General features: G+C 38.4%; 2 protein-coding genes and 2 long non-coding RNA genes across 10 annotated transcripts in view; 3 read left to right on the plus strand and 1 right to left on the minus strand.

Moving 5' to 3' along the window:
* LOC102166141 (uncharacterized) overlaps positions 1-2,876 on the plus strand; it is a 123,829-nt gene extending 120,953 nt beyond the window's left edge. The window contains exon 9 of the long non-coding RNA XR_014818025.1: positions 1,611-2,876. This is a non-coding gene — a long non-coding RNA (uncharacterized LOC102166141). The remainder of the gene's footprint in view (positions 1-1,610) is intronic.
* Positions 1,812-13,826, minus strand: THNSL1 (threonine synthase like 1). 3 transcript variants are annotated; one of them, XM_021064908.2, is made up of 3 exons: positions 13,530-13,662; positions 12,787-13,229; positions 1,812-7,237 (listed from the first exon to the last, which is right to left on the minus strand). In XM_021064908.2, exon 3 carries the CDS (start codon positions 7,187-7,189, stop codon positions 4,958-4,960), a length of 2,232 nt encoding a protein of 743 aa, XP_020920567.1. In that variant the 5' UTR covers positions 7,190-7,237; positions 12,787-13,229; positions 13,530-13,662; the 3' UTR covers positions 1,812-4,957. The 3 variants fall into 3 exon arrangements, with proteins under 3 accessions (XP_020920567.1, XP_020920569.1, XP_020920568.1); XM_021064910.2 differs by lacking the exons at positions 12,787-13,229; positions 13,530-13,662 and adding an exon at positions 13,799-13,826; XM_021064909.2 differs by lacking the exon at positions 12,787-13,229.
* Positions 4,115-12,373, plus strand: LOC146399530 (uncharacterized). The gene is made up of 2 exons (XR_014818055.1): positions 4,115-9,898; positions 11,058-12,373. It is a non-coding gene; the product is annotated as an uncharacterized LOC146399530 (long non-coding RNA).
* Positions 13,827-13,842: 16 nt separating the features above from the next.
* ENKUR (enkurin, TRPC channel interacting protein) overlaps positions 13,843-24,385 on the plus strand; it is a 39,838-nt gene continuing 29,295 nt past the window's right edge. The window contains 1 exon segment of one of the 5 annotated variants that reach the window (NM_001444610.1): positions 13,843-14,460. In NM_001444610.1, the coding sequence (NP_001431539.1) occupies positions 14,384-14,460 (77 nt within the window). In that variant the 5' untranslated portion in view covers positions 13,843-14,383. 5 annotated transcript variants of the gene reach the window in all.

Raw genomic sequence — 24,385 nt, forward strand, 5'->3', positions numbered from 1 at the left:
GTTGGCACCAGAAACAATACCCAGATCACATCCATGAATTGCTTTTTGGAACCACTAAAATGGCAGTAAAGTCGGACTTTTTTAATAAGTCTGCAACTGACACAAGTGTCAGGTGAAAAGACCACCAGCATCACAGAGAGCAAGTGAATGACTCAATGAGAACATGAAATAAGTGCTGCAACAAAACATTGAAAACAGAAGTTCTCTAATTTTAAAGAAACTGTTATAGTGGGAGTTCCTATTGTGGCTTAGTGGTTTAAGAACTCAACTAGTATCCATGAGGATGCAGCTTCGATCCCTGGCCTCACTCAGTGGGTTAAAGGTCCGGTGCTGCTGTGGGCCATGGTATAGGTCGCAGACGTAACTTGGATCCTGAGTTGCTGTGGCTGTGATGTATGCTGGCAGCTGCAGCTCCAATTAGACCCCTAACCTGGGAAATTCTATATGCCACGGATGCGGCAAGAAAAGAAAGAAGGATGGAAGGAAGGAAGGATGGAAGGAAAAAAAAAGAGAAGAAAAGAAAAAAAGTGATATACTACAACATAGATTGCAGATCTAGGGTGTGTATTGCCAAGTATACCCCAAACATGACTTCAAAAGAAAACTTATTGCTAGGCATATAGTTATAAATTACAGTGTAATGTTGCCAGAAATACAAGCAAGCCTAGTTTAATCTGAAATAAAATTGAGTGATTTAAACATTGACATGTATTAATATGTGTTGTACCTTAAGGAGTGCCAAGATTTGTTGTTTAAATTTTTAAAAACACTTCTGTCCAAAATGGTTCCTAGCATTTTTTCTTATTTCTGCATTTATTTTGAGCTCTAGAATATCTACTTCAAAGTTCCCATTTTGAAAAATGGCAATAAAGCATTAAAAACTTCACAAAGATACCTTTAAATTCACTATAAGATGTTATTGACTAGTTTTAGGGTTCATACAACAAATATAAGAATTTATTTAAAATAGCCCATTGTGGATTTAAGTAACTTAAAATTACAAACTCTCCTAATATTTGTAAATGAAATTAAACATGCCATTAGCAACTCTACGTTGTATAGGCCACTAAAATCTCAACAAAGTTTGTGATGATAACCTAACAGGTGATGCCACATCCACACACGGAACTTCAGCCCAGTGACTCCTTGAAAGACAACTGTTTACTACCACCTAGATGAAGCAAGTCCTAAGAACTCAAAAGAGATAAACTCTTTACTTTTTTTTAGAGAAAAATAGCTGAGTTGACTAATACTTTCGTAGGAAGCAAACCACTTTTTGATGCATGGCTCTGGTCTAAATCTTGTCAACTGATCAGAGAACTGCTGTACATGGTTTCCTGTGCTTAACAGGTCCCTTCTCCATGATACTGACAACTTACTTGGCTTTGCTTGCTTGCTTTTTCTTTTCTTTTCTTTCTTTCTTTTTTTTTTTTTTTTTTTTTTGGTCTTTTTAGGGCCACACCTGCAACATATAGAAGTTTCCAGGCTAGGGGTCTAATTGGAGCTGTAGCCACCGGCCTACACCACAGCCACAGCAACGCAGGACCCCAGCCAGGTGTGACCTACTCCACAGCTCACGGCAGTGCTGGATCCTTAGCCCGCTGAGTGAGGCCAGGGATCAAACCTGCTTTCTCGTGTACGCTAGTCAGATTCATTTCCACTGAGCCACGACAGGAACCTGAGGCTTTGTTTTCTTTCAATCAGAGGAGCTTATTCTCACATTGATTTTAAAGGAGGCTATTTGTTTTTAAAGTTTCAAAGAGATGAATGATTTTAGTGGCTGAAGTATACAGAGAGGGCCCACACAAATATTTTCATACATAGACTTTATTCGTGTTTCTGGATGCACAAAAACTTTGTTTCCATGAGTTTGAGGCTCACATGAAGCTACTTTTTTCTTAACATTAAGTAGTTTAAATGTTTATAAATGATTTAATGGATTGAAAGAAACAGTATTTGCCATAAGTTATTATTTTCAAAACTGAATTACTATTAAAAGCTATTAATGCTATTAACAAAAACTTCAAACAGAATAATTTATATTCTAAACTCTATTTTGATGAAAAATATTTTACAATTTCCATTAATATGTAATTTTAAAATCTCACTGCCTTTTTCTCAAAAAACTTACAAATTCACTATATACTGACATTGTAAAATAATTTCAAAGATTGTGAAAAGTAGAAATTATAACCATAGCCTTAGACTTGATAACAGTTTTTCATATCATTAACAAGCCATACATTTTTAATAGAGGCAAAATATGAAATCTATTTTTACATGTCATTAGGACCACAAAAGTTTAGAAGTCCACGTTCACTAGTCTTCAACACAAATTTTACAACAAAATGGTATACCCCCTGGATGTAAGAACAGACAAATAGTAGACAATCTAAATGTCCACTAACTGGCAAATGGATAAATTATGGTATTCGTACTGTATAATATTATACAGTAATAAAAGTTTGTCAGCATGGTTCAATTTTAAAGTTTTTGAATAAAAGAAGGATAGAAGACCTTATATATAGTATAATTCCATTTGCATAAAATATTCTAAACGCAGAACTAAACAGTGCAAAACTGTAAATACAAACAAGGAAATGATGAACAGAAAATTTAGGATAGTGGCTACCTCTGAGGGAAAGACATGTATGTAATCAGAGAAAAGCCACAGTGGGTGTCAGATGAGGAATGTTCTACTCTGAAAGCACGGTGGGGAGCCACTATTCCTCCTTAAACTGAACATGTCCTCTCCACACACTGGGGAAAATGAGAGGCAAGAAAGTGGAGACCAAATATGTAGACAAATATATAGACCAAATACGTAGCCTTTTTTTGAAGAGGGTTGGTCTTCATTGGAGCATAAAGAAATAAAAGAGTAGTGGGGGGGGCATGTGGATGTTTAGAGTTTTGTTTTGCTCTTACACTTTTTAAGATGTGAAAAGAGAGCACCTGAAGGCACAGAAAGAAGGGATCCATCAGAGGGGAGAAGTTGAAGAAACAGCAGAGGAGACAACCGATGGTGCAAGGGATGCGAGTATTCTGAAGGGAAGAGAAGCCAAGATACACCGGAAGTCATGAAACAGGTGCAGGAAATTTAGACATTTGATGATGGGAAACTATGTCTTAACTGATGGCGTATTCCTCTGGACTTAGGCAAGGTGAGACTTAGGTGAGAGAGAAGGTCTAGGATTGGTTTCCAAAAAAAAGTGACAGCAAGTATTGGATGGAGAACAAAACCAAGCATAGTTTTAAGTGTTCTCTTGAACAACTCACCATACCTACTTCCCTTATCTCTGCCTAGAATGTATTTCCCCTCCTTTCCGCCTGGAAAATCTTGCCATCCAACATCATGCTCTATGTCCTATGCGAAGCCTTTTCTGACTGGTCCCTTCCTTTTTAAATCTTATAGCTCTTGACTGTATCACTCATTTTTCACTTACTCGTAAACTATCTCGCAATAACTGTTCTGTGTTAAAACATGATTTAATGTTTTATGTTGTCTCCTTCACTACAGTTCGTGTGGGCAAAAGTCATGTCTTTTTTTTCTTTTTTAAACACCGTCCCTCTCACTTTCAGAAAAATTGTGCATTCTCATACACACAGGAAATTTTACAGGCATTTTCTAAATGCATCATTTGCTGAAAGAAATATCCTTAAAAGCAAATGAAAAAATACATAAGACATACAAGAATAAGTGAACTTTTTTTTTTTGTCTTTTCTAGGGCCACACCCTCAGCATATGGAGGTTCCCAGGCTAGGGGTCTAATCAGAGCTGTAGCCGCTGGCCCACACCAGAGCCACAGCAGCTCGGGATCCAAGCCAGCCGCATCTGTGACCTACACCACAGCTCACGGCAACGCCGGATCCTCAACCCACTAAGCAAGACCAGGGATCGAACCCGCAATCTCATGGTTCCTAGTTGGATCCGTTAACCATTGAGCCATGATGGGAACTCCAGTGAACTTTGAATCCTCCATTATTTTCTTGTAACTGCTCTTGGTTTTCAACTTTTGGTTTTCAATGTACTTTTTAGAAGCCAAAGTTAACATAATTGGTTTAATTTTTTAAATTTTTAAACAAATTATTTCTGCTCATTTAACTATTGTAATTCTTTTTTTTTTTTGACAATTTGTAATATGTTTGTTTATGGAAGCAGTTCTCCTCAGAAAATGAAGCAGAATGTTATCAGCAAAGACAAATTACATTAGGAATGCCATCTTGTGGTTGAGAGTATTCCGTTACACTAACAGGTCTTTTCAGTGATAATCTTTAATTCAGAAATAAAATATTCAGGCAATTCATAAATATAAACCATGGTTATAATGTATTGTTACCACAAAGAAGGAAAAATTAAATACATGCACACTTGTGGGGGTTGTTTTTTGGTTTGGCCATGCCTGAGGCATGTGGAAGTTCCCGGGTCAGGAATCCAACCTTTGCCACAGTGACATCAGGTTCTTAACCCCCTGACCCATAAGGAAACTCCAACAACAGTAACCCTTTCTTAGTGGGTGAATGTACTACTTCCCCCATACATGTTAACCATTAGCGTGGTAAATTATCTTTCTAGTCAATAGAAAACTAGTTATGGTTATAGATGTACTACATAACAGTCATGCTTGAATATTTTAATTGCCAAATCAAATACCAGACATTTTGGTCCACTTAAAAGTGGGGATGAGGGATTAGAAACTGATATCCCCCTCATGAGTGCAAAGCACAAGGGTCAAAGCCCTATGCTGCCTTTTTGTCCCTTCTAGATTAAGGATCCAAGGAGCATGTGCAGGGATAATATTCAGACCTAGAGATTAGGTTATTGAAATTCTAAGATAACCTTCTACATATAGACATACATCTTTACATTAAAAACAAAATGCTAACTTTACTCCACATCAACTTTTGTGATTTATTATTGCATGCTTATCACCAGAAAGAAATTTTTACTCAAGAAAACTTACATGAATTGATTTTGTACCAGTTTTTCCACATGACTCTTCAGGACACTCACATCGGCGGCACAGACCTGGTACTCCATCTTCTCTGGCTGTTTCGTCCTCTCTAATAAAGCTGCATGTGGGGGAGGTAACGCATTGTAGGAACTCAGTAGATAAACCTGACTTGATGAAGTCTGGTTGATCTCTTTGATCTTTAAAGCCTGCATGATAGTAGGTGCAAACTTTGAGTAATGAGCTGTCGATGAGACAATAACTGGGCAAGTTTTGTCTTGCATTCTGTCTGCAACTACTTTTGCAACAGCAGTGTGTGGATCCAAAATATACCCCGAAGTATTGTAGGTAGAGTGGATAGCTGCGAGGCACTCTCCCTCAGAGCACCAGTCGGCTGCGAAGTCCTGCTGAAGTTTCTCAACTAGGATCTTTTCTATCTGAAAGTGATGCTGCTCTTCTAATTGATTAAATAATCTTGTCATTAATTGTCCATCCTTATTAGCCATCAAGTGTAAATGGCGTTCCAGGTTTGAAGATTTGAGAATATCTATTGCTGGTGAAAAGGTTTGTGCTAATTTTCTTTCTCTTAGATCATAATGTCCTGTTTTTATAAAATCAGTCAAAACATGGTTCTGATTAGAAGCACAAATAAATTTTCGAATAGGGATTCCCATCATTTTGGCATACACCGCTGCTAAAATGTTACCAAAGTTTCCTGTGGGAATACAGACATCAACTGGGCTTCCAAAAGAAATAAATCCTTGGCTAACGAGATCAAGGTATGCAGAAGCATGATAAACTACTTGGGGAAGCAGTCGGCCCCAGTTTATGGAATTAGCTGAACTTAAGACAGTTCCATATTCCACAGTAAGAAAGCCAGTAAAATCGGAATCTTTAAAGATTCTCTTTATAGATGTCTGGCAAAAATCAAAATCTGACTTGACACCTACAGCCCATCCATTTTCTTGCTGATTGCCAATTATTTGTGCTTTCTGAAATTCACTTACTCCATTCTCAGGAAAAAATGTGGCCACAGCTATTCTTTGCTTGTCATTGTTATTAAGACGACTAAAGCCATTTAAGACTGCACTCCCTGTGTCTCCTGAGGTGGCCACAAGTATCATGTAATTGCAACTTGGTGGAATGCAATGTGCAAAAATATGAGGCATAAGCTGTAAAGACAGATCTTTAAATGATCCTGTTGGTCCATGAAACAACTCCAGGATGAACTGGTTGCCTGACAGGTGCCTGACAGGGGCAATTTTTGAGCAGGCAAAGTTTTCCCCATAAGCAGTTTCAATCATTTCTCCCAACTTGGCAGGAGGTATGTCAGCAGGGTGTATGCATTTTTCCAAGAGTATTTGTGCTCTTTCTATGTAAGTTGCTCCTACAAGGCTTTTCCACTCCCTCCAGTTTAATTTTGGAAACTCCTTTTCAGGAACAAAAAGTCCACCATCAGAAGCTAACCCCTCAATCACAGCATCACTAAAGAATTTTGTTGGAACCTTCTGTTCACAGTCTTTAGGCCAAATGTGCCTTGTGGAAATGAATGTTTCTGAGTCCACGTCTTGGTATCTCTTAACTGCATTCAGCACTTTGTCAGCTACCTCCTCTGGGGAAGCCCCACTTTCACAAAACACACGAGTATCGTACCACTTCTTATAATACTGTCTTCTAAATTTAAGTAGGTCTTTCATAGATGTTCCAGAATTCTGACCCACAATCCTATCTATTTTCATTAATTTTAGGCGACCAACTATATCTATTAGCGGTACATCCAGATATACAATTATTCCATTTTTCTTTAGATGCCACATGCTACCATCATGCATTGGATTGGACCCAGTAAGGGAAATCACACTTCCAGATGCAGACAGGTTTAACACAGCTCTTCCTTCCTCTTCTAAAAACTGTTCATTACCAACATCCTGTAATTTTTCAGATACACTCATATTCCAGGTTTTTTCAAGGATATCATCATCCACATCTATGACACAACAACCTAGTTTCTGACCTATTATTCTGCCTACTGTTGTTTTCCCAGCACCGGGTGGTCCCATCAGGACAATATTTTTGTCTCCCATGAGAGAGGAGATTGAGCGCCACGACTTCCTTAATTCTGCAAGTGCAAAGGGTCTTGAAAGAAATAGCTGTGCATGTTTATCCATTTTAACATGCATACTGGGAAAACATCTCTGAGTTATTTGTTTCAGATGCTGACATCGGTTCAAGTGGAGCATTCTCTTTTCACTGTTCTGCCCAAGCCAACCTAAAAACTGGCTTTAGCCCTTTTCAAAACAAAAACAAAAAGACACGTGGTTACTAATTTCAATAAGACTTAAAATCCCAAAAGGCTTGAGTATAACCATGCCCTCAGTACATAAACTGTTAAAATCTTTCCAAATTTATGGGATATTTTTAAAAGTATTTGAACCCAAATTCTTATATATCACACATTATCCTTTTTATTAATCTTATCTCAAGACATTGATTAATCAAAATTAAACAATTTGTCTTACTATGAGCTACAGAAATAAAATTAGTATTTTTTCCTGTAATGAAAACTGTCTCATGGTTTATAACTCATGTAAATAAGGATTATTTGGAGTTGGAATGCTATTTACTTGCAATTCAGGAAGCTAAACAATATTCTTTATATTTAATTTCTCTTTAGTTATATGAAGATGTTGATAGACTATCATAATATTTATAAACTTCTTAGTCAAAGAATTCACAAGTGACCAGAATATTTGCTTATAAAATGCTTAAATAATTTTCTAAACTATAAAAGTATGACATTTTCTGTTTTTCATGCCTCTTACGTGCATACTGTTAAGAATCATTCTTATATATTTTTCATTATGTTGGTCTTAAAAAAAGGTAGTGAAAGATATAACATCACCCAAACACCTAAGAAACATTGATAATCAGCAGCAAAGTCAAAGGCTGCATATCCATAACATTATCTGCATTGGACCATCACTTTTATTTCTGGCCCATAAACATCATCATGGAGATACTTAATTCAAATTCCAGACTCCAGAGTAATAACAAAAAGACTCAGGAATGTTTCCAACGATAAGAGGTCAAACTTATTCTGGTATCTGGAGAAGCTCTTTAATTCCCCACACTGGTCAAATCCCTGTCTTTGGAAGTATACTCACCATTTAAAACACAAATGTACGCCAGACAAGTCAAATTTTTAGTCATATGTAAAGTACAATTTAATAACTGCTCCAATGTTTATTTAGATTGACTAACTTTACAGGCATGTAGTGGGGCTTTTCACATGTTCTGTGGTAGGACCAATATGCAACTAAGACATGTTAAATGTTAGATGGTATGTTTAAACAAGTTCTGAGAATTTGCGATCATTTTACTACTCTGATCATCTATGCTACTCAAACTGTTCTCCAATAAAACATTTAAACCATTTTAAGCTAACATTGAAATTAACAAGCTAAACTGGAATTGTCAGGAGAAGGAATACACTTCCTTATTTGGCTTTTCAGCTTCTAGGTGTTTAACTCCCACTGACTTATAAGACACATAAGAACCAGTGAAGAGTTGATGAATGCTGAGGTAAAATCAATCTTAGCAAAAAGTGCAGTGTACAATGGGAAAATTTTCAAGTGAATCATAACTGCACACAGTATCATAAAATTCCACACATAAACTATCATTAAACTATCCATCTGAAAATTTTTAAGTACAGAAAAATGATAAACTGACCCTTTTCATGGTTCCCTAAAACCACTATTAAAAGATTAAAATAGTACTGTCTTTTTTTCCCAATACGTGCATCTTAAATATGTATCAACACATCCTAAACCAAAAGACAAGAGAAGATGGAATAATGCCCACAGCATATAACCTTTATCTGGAAATCGAATTTTTACTTAAGAGGTAATATAGTCAATTCTTTTTATTCATAGTAGCTATGTTCTACCAGTCACCGCGAATATGAATTAGTGAATAATGAACCTTTGCTTCTAGGGGAAATACAGTGCTAGGTTCCTGTGAGTCTCTGGCCACAATATTTTTGCCAACTGATCAATACATAATGTTTTATGTGTGTTTCTGTTTAGAGACATCTTCTTTAAACATACATACATAAGTGATTCATTACCACTGAACTCAGCCAACAGTACTCTAACGCCTGCCTCAGCGAATTTCATCTAACACACACATTTTCTCTGTAAAGCACGATGTGGCCTGATTGCCTTGGGAACACTAAGCAGCACTTCAGCACTCTGCTTGGAGGCCATTTTGAACAGCAAAATTATCACCTGTAAGCGCAAAAATGAAAAAAAAAAAAAAAGCGGCACTAAATAGAATTCAAAAGATACTTGTTTATAGTAGGAGCCAAAACAAGAAAGAACATTGCCTTGCTTGACCCCAGCTTCGAACATGCATGTCTCAAATTTTTCACCAATAAGCCCGTGGCCATGAATGACTGCCAAAGTCCTGCAGGTATTAATTTTGAGTTATAAATAAAATCTAGCGAGTAGAATTTACAAATATGGAACCTGTGAACAAAGTGGGATCGACTGCATATCATTCTCCTTTATGATTCAAAGCCATGTTATTAGATGGTTTTCATTTACTTTATATTTTGATATGTTTTCCAGTATAGTGGCCAGGAATAGGCAAGTTTTCTTCAGCCAAAGGACAAAGCTATTTCAAATTAAATGGGAGTAAATCACATAAGAATCAGAAAACAAAAACAGTACTCAAAGACCAAATCTCTTAGCCATAAAGTACTCAGATTTTACTGAATCATGATGGTCTCAAATAATTTTTGTACAACCAAGTTCTACACAAAAATATTTTATAGTAAACTCTCTGATTCCTCACTGGATGGAAGGTCTATACCACTCCATTACACATTAATACTTTTTTTTTGGTCTTTTTGCTATTTCTTTGGGCCACTCCCGTAGCATATGGAGGTTCCCAGGCTAGGGGTTGAATTGGAGCTGTAGCCACCAGCCTACGCCAGAGCCACAGCAACACAGGATCCAAGCCGCATCTGCAACCTACACCACAGCTCACAGCAACACCGGATCCTTAACCCACTGAGCAAGGCCAGGGACCGAACCCGCAACCTCATGGTTCCTAGTCAGATTCGTTAACCACTGCGCCACGACGGGAACTCCACATTAATACTTTTTAAATAGGTTTTTCTTACTATCACTTACAGTGGAGCTTTTTGACCCACTAGGTCCAATGGATACATTTTAGACATGGAAGTCACTTGTCATTCAAATAGAATAATGAAAAGGCAGTGATGTATATCACAGCAAGAACTTTAAAAAACAAAAACAGAATGTCCACATGTATATATTAATTCAAGTATTGTGTAACCTTGAAGTATGATATTTAATAATTTTACTGTGGCAAGCTGACCAAAACTGAATAAAGAATTCAAGGGGGAAAAAGTACAGAAATCACTTTTTAAAATGTTTTAAAATTATTTCCGAAGAATGCTAACAAAATTACATTTTAAGCCAGAAATACATATTAATTTTCAGGCAGCTATTTACAGTGATATTTTTCTATATTTACCACTAGATGACTAATCAACCGAAATCATACTAAGCCCATTATCAATTTTTGCTTCCAAAGTAGGCTAGAATTGTTCAATTCCATTATAAAAATAGTTTCCAGTATCTCTGGGAAATCATCAAAATCTTCTTGGCAAAAATAATTTAGGGAGTTCCCGTTGTGATGCAGTGGAAACGAATCCAACTAGTAACCATGAGGTTGTGGGTTCTATCCCTGGCCTCGCTCAGTGGCTCAGATCCTGCGTTGCTGTGGCTGTGGTGTAGGCTGGCAGCTGTAGCTCCAATTCGACCCCTAGCCTGGGAACCTCCATAAGCAAAAAATAAAATTTAGCATTTGTCACACATTTAAAAATGTTTATTATATACCCTCCCCAAATAAAACCTAAGACATGGCACTTCAAAAATTATTTCATGATGAGACGTGACTCATCATGAATGAGTTCATCAAAGAACTACTTGGCATCCTATCTTAATACAATCTCTATTTAAATTTCTAAGAATGATTAAATCTAGTCCACTATTTTATGAAGAAAGGTATTCTGAGGTTTTAAAAAATTCTTAAAAATTACAGCATTTTACAGCAGTAAATTGTTTTCCAAGAAATAATAAAAAAAGGCAACCATAGTAGAATACAAACTAACCAGCAGGTTAGAAGCTTTGCTGCTTCTGACTACTAAGTAAAAATCCTCTTAACAAGCCCTCCAGTTAGTCAGCTGACTGAAACAGCCAGGTGGAGGAGGTGGAAGGACCACACTTCAGTGCCCTGTGGTAATCACAGGGATCTTAAATCAAGTTCACTACTCTTATTTGTCTTAGAATCAAAGCTGACGAAGCCTTTCCTGGTGTTGGTCTGAAGTCAGATATTCTCTTAATGGTCTCAAGTATCTAATTCACAAGACATTTTATATAGCCTTTACAATTCTTTTTTTTTTTTTTTTTTTTTTTTGTCTTTTTGCTATTTCTTTGGGCCGTTCCCGCGGCATATGGAGGTTCCCAGGCTAGGGGTCCAATCGGAGCTGTAGCCATTGGCCTACGCCAGAGCCACAGCAACGCGGGATCCGAGCTGTGTCTGCAACCTACACCACAGCTCACGGCAACGCCGGATCGTTAACCCACTGAGCAAGGTCAGGGATCGAACCCGCAACCTCATGGTTCCTAGTCGGATTCGTTAACCACTGCGCCACGACGGGAACTCCTACAATTCTTTAACTTAGAAAAATATCGTAAGGAATTTGTAAGGACTATGGCTTTAGAAAGGATTTATTTTCAGTTGTCTTATATTCCCAACTCTGCCCATTTTATTCATCTACATAGATTAAAATATTCTTCAGGAAAAAATCTAATTTGTATGTACAACCATTTATTCCCCCACCCCACCCCACCCCCCGTTGTTGTTAATTAAGTTTCACGGGAACTAAACTTTGCTCACTTATTTGTTTGTTTGTTAAATATTGTCTTTGGCTGCTATTGAGTTATAATGGTAGAGCTGGGTAGTTTTGAGAGAAACCATCTGGCTTGCAAAGGCCTAAAATATGTATCATCTAGCCCTGTACAGAAAAAGTTCACCAATACTAATTCTGATGGTACACCAATACTAATTCCCTGTGGAATACTGGACAGTGGCATTTCCTTGAACAGGATTGCCATTTTGAAGGAATTATAAAAATTAGAAATTTATTCTTTGTAAAGATGCTTTCAAAAGGCAAGAAGAATTATAAACCAATTATCTAAAGGAAAAAATGTTCCTTTCCAGATGATTAACAACTGCATTAAGACTGTACACTAGATATACCACAGTGTGAGACCTTAATCCTGTTTTGTATTTTTAAAACCACAATAAATATACTGACATCAGTGAAATTACTGTATTTAGTAAAGTCAAGACTACCTAAGGTCAGTTGATGCTTACTAACTGGAGAAATCACGCTTTGTCCTTATTGGCTCTTTTAGGGACTGATTAACATAAAGAGTCCTAAAATGTTCCTTCTAATTAGAAAATTTATAAACTTTGGGCAATGACTATGCACTTGGCTAACGGTATTATCATTCTGAGTCCTTAATTCAAATCTTACCATACAAAGAGAACAGAAGTTTCCTCTATAAATGCTAAGCAAAAAACCCCCAAAACATAAAATACTCAAAATGTAAAGGAAAAGGGCAAAGTGGCTGTATCCTTACAAAATGTTTTGGAAAATAGAAAATCTGATGTAAAGAACATGAGCACCATCTTCAAGGTGCCATTTATCTGAAATTTATTCTAAATTTATTCTTACCTAGTTAAATTCACTGAGAGAGACGATACATTCAGCATAGCCTAAGTTAACCAAGCCACCATGCTGTTTTGATCCCTCCACCGAGCACCTGGCAGTAAGACGACCAAAACTGGCCTTTTCTATCTTTGAGAATCCTTACTCCCTTTGGGCAGAGTGGCCCCTATTACAAGTTTGGTTCAGAATCATTATCATCCGGCCCAAATCATACTGCCAAAATGTCTTTTAGAGCCTCTGGAAGGCAAAGGCTTCTAACAGCTTCTTTCAGCAGTCATTTTGGTATAAGTCGGTTCATGGAAGATCAAATGGTGCCAAAGGAATAAACCGATTCTAAGGCCATTTTCTAAAAGGGACACCAAAGGAAGGGGGGGGGGGGCAAAAATCCAAGTGCCCATTGAAAAGGCTTCTCCTTCTTGGTTAGGCTGTTCGTCTAATAAAGTCAAGACCTACGAGAAGAAAGAAGCCCGATCAAGAGTTAAGGAGGTGGTGAAGGGGCGAGGCGCAGGAGAAAGGGAAGCAGGTGGTCGAGGGGAGGAAGGGGCGCGACAGGTGGACGGCTGGGCGCGGGCGCGCTTGCACAGGTGGCGTCAGGGCTGAGCCCGGGACAGAGGCAGTAGGGAAGGTGAGCGCGGACACGGCGTGGGGATCACCACCGAGCAGTGGAAAGGCGAAGGAACAGAGGGGAAAAGACATGCGGTGGGAACGGACTGGAGTGTACAGTTTCCCTTCCTTCTCAAATAACTCACCAAGAAAACCACACTGAGAAGACGGGAGAAAGGAAAGGAAATGGGAAGGAGCCGCTAGTGCCGCCTCCTCGGGACGCAGCCCCGTACCGCTGGCCCTCGTCAGTGCTGGCCCACCGCCCAGACCCCAGGCCTCGCTAGGCCCGCCCCGCCCGCGCGCTGTGGCCTCCGCGCCTGCGCCCGTGCCGACCTCCGGGTCTGCGGGCCACGCCCACGGCCCGAGCAGCCGGGCATTGGGTACGCGTGCTCCACCCGCGCCTCGGGCTCCTCACCTCCCCCGTCGCGCTCTCGACGTTGGACGTGCGTCTGCGTGGCCGCAGCCGTTCGCCCCGCCCCTCCGGGTTGGAGCCCGCGCGTGTTGTGTGACGCCCGCTCACCAGCGTCGCTTCCGGACTGTCTCTGGTAAAGTTTATCTTTCTCTCCAAACGCAGAGACAGAAAAGAGCAACATTTTTAAGGGGACGTCATTCTTCACTCCTTTTTCCCCAAAGGTACATGTAAAGAATGGTTTTTATGTTGATCTTCTGTGACAGGAAGGGAGCTGCAGAGGGAGGAAGAGAGGAAACCTAGTTTGCGGTGCTGCCTGCCACTTCCCCGTTGCCTAGTAACTGTTTCCACGGCAACCACGCCGTCAACAACGCTAAGCAATCCCAGGAGTGATAGAAAAGTTATTTTATTTTCTTCCCAAGAGAGGACCGCTTAGAGGAGGTCAAAGGGGAATTGTGTGACACACAGAAGCCTTAGTTCCTTGAGAAGGCAGGAGAGTAGGAGAGGAAAGGGGGAGCAGTGAAGAAAGGGATGGAGATATTGGTATAGTGAGAAAAAAGCTGAGTAGTTTTAAGGAATCATTTGGTGGCCATGGATCCAACGTACTCTTCTGAGAGCATTTATAACCTCATACCCAGTGACTGGAAGGAGCCTCCTCAGCCTCCTAGGTATGTGGGTAAGCAAAGATCATCACTTGAAACAAGAATGGGGAAAATAATTGTTCCATTTCACGATTACATCAGCGTCCTAGGATTTTCGAAAAGAAATAACATATATTTTTGTTTTAGTGAGGTAGCCTTGGATGACAGCTTCTTGAAGAAGAGGTTGCAAAATCTAAGTATTTAGCATCTCAATTCACAGACAGGGAGGTCCAGTACTGTAAGAGGAATATTTTCTTTTGTTAGCTTCCTGTTAATACGGTATGTAATTGTATTTAATTTGTTTGCTTGTCCCTGTATGATGTGGTATATAACAGCCTGAAATTTCCTATTGTTGAAAAGAGAAAAATCACCATTTGTTATCCCGGGTTAGGATATATTGATCTTTGGTTTCAGGGGTTCATTGTTTTATTTATGACTACTCCACTGCTCCTTCTCTAAAGGGATAATACTTATTTTTCCCAAAATTATTGTCAAATATAAATTTCTATTTGTTTTGGAGTCTCAGTTTTTGGTGAAACGAAATAAATGGAAAAAATAGTTTCTAAGGCCTTTTTTAAAAATCTAATAGTTGATGAAGAGTTGATACCCAAAATATGTAAATGAGTTAAAATATTTACATAGGTGTTAGAACCCCTTAAATTGCCTAAATTTTAAAAAGATAACCACAGAGTAGACATCCCAGTTACTCTTCTTTGTAGGGACTTAGAACTTAAATCTATGGTGAGAAAAGAAGGTAACTGGTAGAGAAAATCTCATTCCTCCTAGGATCTTCAGTTTTTTACCTTTCTTCTTTTCCTGATACAAGTCAGAGCCACATTGAAAGAACACTAAACTAAAACAAATTAAAGACAACAACAAAAATTAAAACCCAAAACAGGATGCCAATTGGTTTTGTGACCATGAATACATTTTCATTTGTTTTCTCACCTATAAAACAAACTAAATAAAGTAGATAATCTTTAAGGTGTTTCAGATATAATTGTCAATTATTTAAAAAAAAATAATTACTAGATTACTAAAGTAATTACTTGGGGTGCATCACATCTTCACCAAGTGGACAGATCCTTTCATTTTTAAGTCTAAGAATCTGTTTTTAACCAGACCAATACCTATTTTATCTTCCATTAGTTTCTCAAAATCTAGTAGTAGTTTGGAAATAGTAATTCAAAATAAGATATGGTGTAGTTGCAGAATTTATGAGAAGTGTTCAAATTAACCATTGCTGAATGGACTTTTGTTGAGAAACTTGTATAGTATACACGGTAAAGCTCCTCCTCTCTGTAACCCAATGACAGATTATATTTTCTATAGAATGCTGAATTTGAATGTTAAGATAGTTTACAAATAGATGTTTTGTTTATTGATATATCAAAAAGCTTTACTGCAGCTAGGTGACTTTCAAGAAATTTTATAGGAAAAAATCTTTATTCATTTGGCAAGCACTTACTGAACCCCTATTAATGGATAACATTGCGGGCAATGTTGGAGTGACAGGACAGACTGTTCAGTTTACTCTGAAGGAGTAAGTAGGAAAGATGAACTTACAGGGAAAGGAGTAGAAGGCATCCAGAAGTGATGCCAGAGAACTCACTGTGTTGTAATGAAGTCAACCTGCACTGTCAGCAACAACCATGGGGAGTTTTTTGGTTTGGGGTTTGTTTGTTTGGCTTTCTTTCTTTCTTTCTTTCTTTCTTTCTTTCTTTTTTTGCTTTTTTAGAGCCACACCTGCGCATATGGAGGTTCCCAGGCGAGGGGTCTAGTCAGAGTTACAGCTGCCGGCCTACGCCATAGCCACAGCAATGCCAGATCCAAGCCATATCTGTGACCCACACCACTGCTTACAGCAACACTGGATCCTTAACCCACTGAGCGAGGGCGGGGATCGAACTCACAACCTCATGGTTCCTAGTCAGATTCGTTTCTGCTGCACCATGACAGGAACTCCAAACATAGGGAGTTTTTAATCTGACAGGGTGTCATACATGCAAAATACTAATTTATAAAAACAGAGGTTAGAGAAGCTATGAATCGGTTTTTAACATTTCAGTTGCTTACCATGCAAGAGGTGGTTTCCAAGTGCTTCACAGATTTGTCACCCTTCTCTCGATGGTTCCAGTGACTTAATATCTCCAGTCATTTTCTCCTTCCTTTTTGTTAAAGATAATATTCCATATATGGTCTGAACAGCCTGTGGAACCATTGTCTCCTTTCCTTGATACACAATACTTGTATTAGTGCATTCATTAGCAGTTTGACAGTCAGGCCCCACCATTGTCTTACATTGGAATTCCCACATGAATTATGAATAAGCTTGGTCTCTCCCATTCTAAAGTTGTGTAACTGATTCTTTTTTAATCTAAAACTCATCATTAGTCTCTGGAGATAGTTTTGAATTTTGTTTCTGTTTTTGTTTTTTAGGGCCATACCTGCAGCATAAGGAAATTCCCAGGCTAGGTGTGGGATCAGAGCTGCAGCCTACACCACAGCCACAGAAGTGCAGGATCTGAGACACGTCTGTGACCTACACCACAGCTCACAACAACACTGGATCCTTAACCCACTGAGCAAGCCCAGGATCAAACTCGAATCCTCATGGATACTAGTCAGGTTCATAACCTGCTGAGCCATAATGGGACCTCCCTAGTTTTAAATTTTGACTCTCTCATCTTTACCATGACTCCCAGCTTCATATCATTTGCAAGTCTAATAAGGATGTCTTTTTTTTGTCTTTTTGCCATTTCTTGGGCCACTCCTGCGGCATATGGAGGTTCCCGGGCTAGGGGTCGAATCGGAGCTGTAGCCACTGGCCTACTCCAGATCCAAGCCTCGTCTGCACCCTACACCACAGCTCAGGGCAACGCCAGATCCTTGACCCACTGAGCAAGGCCAGGGATCGAACCCGCAACCTCATGGTTCCTAGTCAGATTTGTTAACCACTGAGCCACGATGGGAACTCCGAGGATGTCTTTTATATCTCTGTCTTCGAACAGGGAAAGTACTTTGCACTGTAGTAGACTACTCGGATACCTCTTTCTAGGCTGACGGCAGTCCTGTGTTTGAAGGTTTAGTCAGTCACCTAAATGCATCCATTAATCAGTTCATATTGCTCTGCCTTATCAGCAAGGCTTTAATAATAGGCTTTGCTAACATCAGGATTAGTATGCCTAAGGTGTTGGCCTGATTTATCAGTCCAAAAATATTTTTATTAATGATGTTCATTTCAGTGATCTGAAACTCCAAGTAGCTCAGACCATCATTGCTTCTGTACAGATTTTTAGATGCTTTCCAAGTTCACTGGTATGGAGTTTCTGGATGCATGCTGTTTGAAAATGGGAATATTTAATATCCTAAGCACTCTCTAATTTTTTTAAGATTTTCTGGTTCTCATTGGGATTAATTGTAACATACAGTCAAGAATTTTATTTTTGGAGCTTCTCATTCTTCTTGGACTATCTTCCATTTTATTCAGTTTTCATACTGCTATATCTGTATTTTCTGAAGTTTTGTAACATCTCTTTGTTTAAAGTCTGGTTATGTACCTGACTTTGCAAAGCAGTCTTGACTGTTATGAAATCTTAGATGGCACAGTCACTTTCTCCTGAGGTTCTTATCTACTTTGCCGACTAATTATAGCCAGTAGTTAAACTGAGGAAAGCAGTAGTCCTTTTAAATGAAATTGGAGTCAAAGAAAGTCAAGAATATTCCAAAGTCTTTGTTTTCAGCATAATGAAATTTTATGCTAAATTACCACTGTTGCCGTACATGATCTTGGACAGTGTTTTATGATTAGGGTTAGAAGTTACTCAGATTTTCATATGGCTCTTCAGTCTGCAGACATCCACAATCATAACACTTTGCTTCATTGCTTCAGTTGTTTTTACCCAGTTGCTCTTCTCATGCTTATATATATATTCATTCTTTGACTGAACCTCACAGTTCACATAGAAGCTTTCAGAATCACCAGGAGAATCAAACACACAACTAAAGATGTGCTGTATAATAGAATCACCTAAAGAATGTGGAAGAATTAAAGGCCGGGGAAACTAGTCATGAAAGGGATAATTCGAGAAGGCATTTTTCCCCTTCAGACATAGGGATGAGGGTAAAGACATCCACAGAGAGGAATTTTGTCAGCAAGGAGAATTTGCAGCTTCCATATGCATTTACTGGCTAAATGTTCATTGTGGATCATTGGCCTTCATTTAGATTTCTATAGATATAACACATAGTATATATTAGCACATCTCTCTGGCATTGCACATGTACCTAAAAATGTTAGAAGAAAACAGGGTAACAGTATTTCCTAAAATCAGTTGCCAGGGAAATTTGTGGAGAAGTGAATTTTTATATTATATTAGACTCATTTTTGAGAAGTTTATTCCTTTACAGAACCAGGTTCAATATCTTAGGCAGACTGGGAGTTCCTGTCATGGCACAGTGGAAACAAATCCACGTAGGAACCATGAGGTTGCGGGTTCCATCCCTGGCTTCAATCAGTGAGCTTAGGATCCGGCATTGCTGTGAACTGTGATTTAGGTTGAAGATGCGGCTCAGATGTGATGTTGCTGTGGCTGTGGTGTAGGCTGGCAGCTGTAGCTCCGATTAGACCACTCGCCTGGGAACCTCCATATGCCTCGGGTGCAGCCCTCAAATGACTATATATATATATAGTCTCATATATATGTAAGCATATATATACCTCTTAAACAGACTCCATGTGCCTCGGGTGCAGCCCTCAAAAGACTATATATGTAAATATAAATATATATATATATAGTCTCTTAAATATATATATATATATATATATATATAAATATATATATATCTTGAACAGACTGTAGAGTATGTCATAGTTGAAAATCATTTTCTTACAGGTCAGGAAAGTATGTCAGTGTATGTGTGCCTGTCTCTTAAAATAACCATTTATATACCATGACTTGAATTTTTAGAGAATAAGGCTATGTCTGCTAGGACACAAGTAAAATCAAGTAGAGAGGTAAATATTTTTTTTATTTAAAAAAAGGTGACTATCCAATAACAATAACAGTAAGAATACTACTACTACTAGTAATGGTGATAACTTTTTGTTGTTGTTGTCTTTTGTCTCTTCAGGGCCACACCTGCGGCATATGAAGGTTCCCAGGCTAGGGGTCCAATCAGAGCTGCAGCCGCCGGCCTACCCCAGAGCCACAGCAACGCCAGATCCAAGCCCCGTCTGCACCCTACACCACAGCTCAGGGCAACACCGGGTCCATGACCCACTGAGCGAGGCCAGGGATTGAACCTGCAACCTCATGGTTCCTAGTCGGATTCGTTAACCACTGAGCCACGATGGGAACTCCCGATGATATTTTTTAATGTATTAGTGTTTACAATGTGCCAGGTACTGTTCTATGTTTTTCACAATCATTATTTTATTTAATTCTCACAAAAACCCTATAAGATGAGGAAAGTTATCCATGTCAGGCCCAGAATGTTGAGGCAGCTGGAAGAACAGGATTGAGATACAAGTCTGACACCAAAGCTCATAACTTTGACCAGTTTGCACACTGCCTTTTATCCTGAATAATACTTAAAACAAGCTTAAAGAGCATCTTTTACTTCAATAGCATATATTTTTTTTAGTCTTTAGATAATTTATCATATAGCAAATAACTGTTTAGTATTTAAACATTAATGTGTTATGATGAAATAAGTTATTTTTTCGTGATGACATGAAAATAAAAAATAATGATAGAAAGGGAGGGAATGCCACACATGAGCATGAAATTTCTTGTAAATGAAATGTACGTTTTAAAATCTTAAACATTTTTTATTAAAGTATAGTTGATTTATAGGAGTTCCCATTGTAGTGCAATGGAAACAAATCTGACTAGTATCCATGAGGTTGAGGGTTCGATCCCTGGCCTCGCTCAGTGGGTCAAGGATCCGGCATGGCCATGAGCTGTGGTGTAGGTCTCAGATGCAGCTTGGATCTGGTGTTGCTGTGGCTCTGGCATGGGCCGGCAGCTGTAGCTCCGATTAGACCCCTAGCCTGGGAACCTCCATATGCCCCGTGTGCAGCCCTAAAAAGCAAAAAAAAAAAAAAAAAAAAAAAAAATTAAAACTAAAAAATAAAATGTAGTTGATCTACAGTGTTCTGTCAATTTCTGCTATATGGCAAAGTGACCTAGTCATACATGTTCATACATTCTTTTTCCTGTATTATCTTCCATTATGTTCTATCACAAGTGATTGATTCCCTGTGCTATACAGCAGGACCTTGTTGCTTATCCATTTTAAATATAACAGTTTCGGAGTTCCTGTTGTGGCTCAGCAGTAACGAATCTGACTAGTGTCGATGAGGATTCAGGTTTGATCCCTGACATCACTCAGTGGGTTAAGGATCTGGCGTTGCTGTGAGCTGTGGTGTAGGTCACAGATGCGGCTTGGATCCCATGTTGCTGTGGCTATGGTGTAGGCCAGCAACTCTAGCTTCGATTCGACCCCATAGCCTGGGAACTTCCATACGCTGTGGGTGTGGCCCCCAAAAGACAAAACAAAACAAAATGTAATAATGTTTTAAAATCTTGTATATGTGCTTAAAATCTGATTCCAGTTTGACTCAGCTCTCACTACAAAGTGGGCAACCCTAAAGGGAGGAAAGATTCTTCCCAGGATCCTTGAAGGAACACTTAACACCCTAAGTCTCTTTTTGCATAGGGCAAAAGTAAAGCAGTAGCAGAGAAGCACAAGTATTCTTGATGTGTGCCAGAAATGCACTTTTTCCAGGGGCGGTGGAGAGTAGCGACAATGTGTATAGTATAATGAATAAATATTTCAGCAGCACTTTTACAGTAAATACACCAAGTTCCATAGGTCTGATATTGCTCTCATTATAGACTGATGGCCTCATGACAGAGCATAATTTACTGAAAACAGTTTTGGAGGCATCAATATGACGTAGTCTGGTTATACAACTCTGACTATGTTGTTTATTTCCAGGATTGATTTTTCTAGGTCAGCACTGTTCAATGGAAATTAAACGTGAGCCACATACATAATTTTAAGTTTTCCAATAGCTACTTTTAATTAAAAGTAGGAATACACGCAAAAATCACTTGAATGCTATATTTTTATTTAACCTAATATATCCAAAATACTATGGCTTCAGCACATGACATAGCCATATTTCTAGTGCTCAGTATCCACATGTGGGCTGGTAACTCCTGTCTTCTCCAGCACAGATCTAAATGAATACATTAACTACATAACCTTTTGATAATCTACCATATCATTTCTTTCAACAGCTTGTGGTAAATATGAGCAGCACCATGATCAGAATTACACTCAGTGACACATACCTGGGTTGCCACTTAAGGGGAGAGCATGCCCTTGACAACCAGGCACACTGGGACTAGAACTGGCATCCATTTCATGGGAGTTCCCATCGTGGCGCAGTGGTTAACGGATCCGACTAGGAACTGTGAGGTTGCGGGTTCGGTCCCTGCCCTTGCTCAGTGGGTTAACGATCCGGCGTTGCCATGAGCTGTGGTGTAGGTCACAGATGTGGCTCGGATCCCGCGTTGCTGTGGTTCTGGTGTAGGCTGGCAGCTACAGCTCCGATTAGACCCCTAGCCTAGGAACCTCCCATATGCCGCGGGAACGGCCCAAGAAAAGGCAAAAAGACAAAAAATAAATAAACTTTTTTTAAAAATTTAAATAAAAAAATAAAGAACTGGCATCCATTTCTGAAAATTGAACTACTTGTTACAGTCAGGAGGCTAAACTGAAGACTCACTTTAGTGCCTTTAGCTGGGTTTAAGGGGCATCACTATACATGTCAAAATTCTCTTCAAGAAATAATTTGGAAATGATAATAAATAACATTCTAATGCAGTCTAGATCCTGAAATTCTACAAAATAGAGAAGCACTGCAATAATATGCACCTGAAACTTAATACAAAACAAAAAACAGTAGTTGGTTAATCAGATGTCCATCTAACCCATTAGGATGAAAAAAATCTCGATCAGGTATTATCTAACTGTACCAACTTTTGGTACATGTTTCTCTGTGGGTTTTTAAAGATAAACTGCTTTAGAAATACATATCTAAAGACTTACTATGACTTACTCTGTGATGACTGTTGGCCTGAAAATAAATGCAAGTATGGTATTGAAAATGACAACTTTAGTTTTAGAGTAATTATGTAAAGCCCACATCTGATAGAAAGTAGTACCAGTTGTCTAATAAAGTCACCCCCTAAATCTTTATTAAAACACACCATCCAGAAAATAGAATAAAATGCACTAGAAAAGAAAGTGTAGGCGTTCCTGCTTTTGTGCATCAGGATCAGCAGTGTCTCTGCAGTGCTAGGACTTGGGTTTTATCCCTGGCTTGGTACAGTGGGTTAAAGGATCCAGAATTGCTGCAGCTGGTTGTAGGTCACAACTGTAGCTTGGGTGGTGTGGGAATGCCATATGTTGCAGGGCAGCCAAAAAAAGAAAAAAAATGAAGTGTAATGGAAGCTAGCTAAGTGCCCAGCAACAGATGAATGAGTAAAGAAAATGTGGTATATATACACAGTGGAATACTACTGAGCCATAAAAACTAATGAAGTTTTGCTACCTGTGGCAACAGGGATGGAATTGGAGGACATTATGCTAAGTATAATAAGTCAGACAGAAGGACAAATACTATGACATCACTTTTATGTGGAGTCTTAAAAAATACAACAAAGTAGTTAAGAAAACAAAAAAAGCAGATTCACAGATATAGAAAACAAACTAGTGGTTACCAGTGGTATGTGTAGGAAACAAATAGCAAGATGGAAAATTTAAACATTTTTTAAAAATCACATTAAATTGTGAATGGTCTAAACACACCAGATAAATTGTTAGAAAGGATTAAAATTCTATGCTTTCCACAAGAAAACTTCCTTTAAAAATAAAGGCACAAATAAACAAAAAGTTAGCAAAGGGAAAAATTCTACATTACCATAAATCAAAGGAATGATGGAGTAGTTAATATCAGACAGAGTAGATTTTAGAGTACGGAATTTTAAAAGGGATAAATAATATTTTTAATGATGAAGGGATCAGTTTTTCAAGAAGGTATAATGCTATGCACCTACTGATAGAGATTCAAAATATATGAAGCAAAAGCTGATAAAACTAAATGAAGACATAGACAAGTCCACAATTATAGTCAGAGATTTCAGCATCTCTCTTTCAATGATTATTAGAACACTTGGAAATATTACCAACTGTCAGCCAACAGCAGCAGGGTATACTTTCTTTTACAGTGTCTACAAAACATTTACCAAGATAGACCATGTGTCATAAAACAAGCGTGAGGAAATTTTAAAGGATCAAAATTGTATAAATATATTCTTTAACCACAATAGACATGAATTAAAAATCAGAGAGGTATCTGGAAAATCCCTCAATATTTGGAGACCAAGCAAAACGCATCTTAAACTCCTAAGCCAAAGAAGGTATCAGAAGGGAATTAAGTTACTTTGAGCTGAATGAAAATGAAAGCATTGCATATCAAAATTTGTGAATACAGCTATAAAGCAATTCCTAGAGAAAATTTTATAGCTTCTATTAGATAAATATAAAGGTCTCAAGTCAAATACCTAAGCTTACAACCTTGAGAAACTAAAAAAGAAAGAAAAGCAAATTAAGCTCCAAACTAGGAGAAATAGTAAGTATCAGTACAGAAATCATTGAAAGGAAAACATGTGAACAATAGAGAAAATCAATGAAAAGTTCTTTAGGAAGATCAATTAAATTTAAAAAGTTATACTTAGCAGAAAGAGAGAGGACACAAATTACTAATGTCAGCAATGGAAAAGGTGACCTCACTATAGAAACTAAGGTGTTCAAAGTATAATAAGGAGCTACTGTGACAATATTTACCCTGGCACCTTTTCTTAGGGTAAAACTT

Source organism: Sus scrofa, chromosome 10 (genome assembly GCF_054392235.1).
Source record: "Sus scrofa isolate SSC_HxYL_T2T_F1_AM1 chromosome 10, Sscrofa_HxYL_maternal_Yorkshire_Landrace_v2.0, whole genome shotgun sequence".
Taxonomy (NCBI): Eukaryota; Metazoa; Chordata; class Mammalia; order Artiodactyla; family Suidae; genus Sus; species Sus scrofa.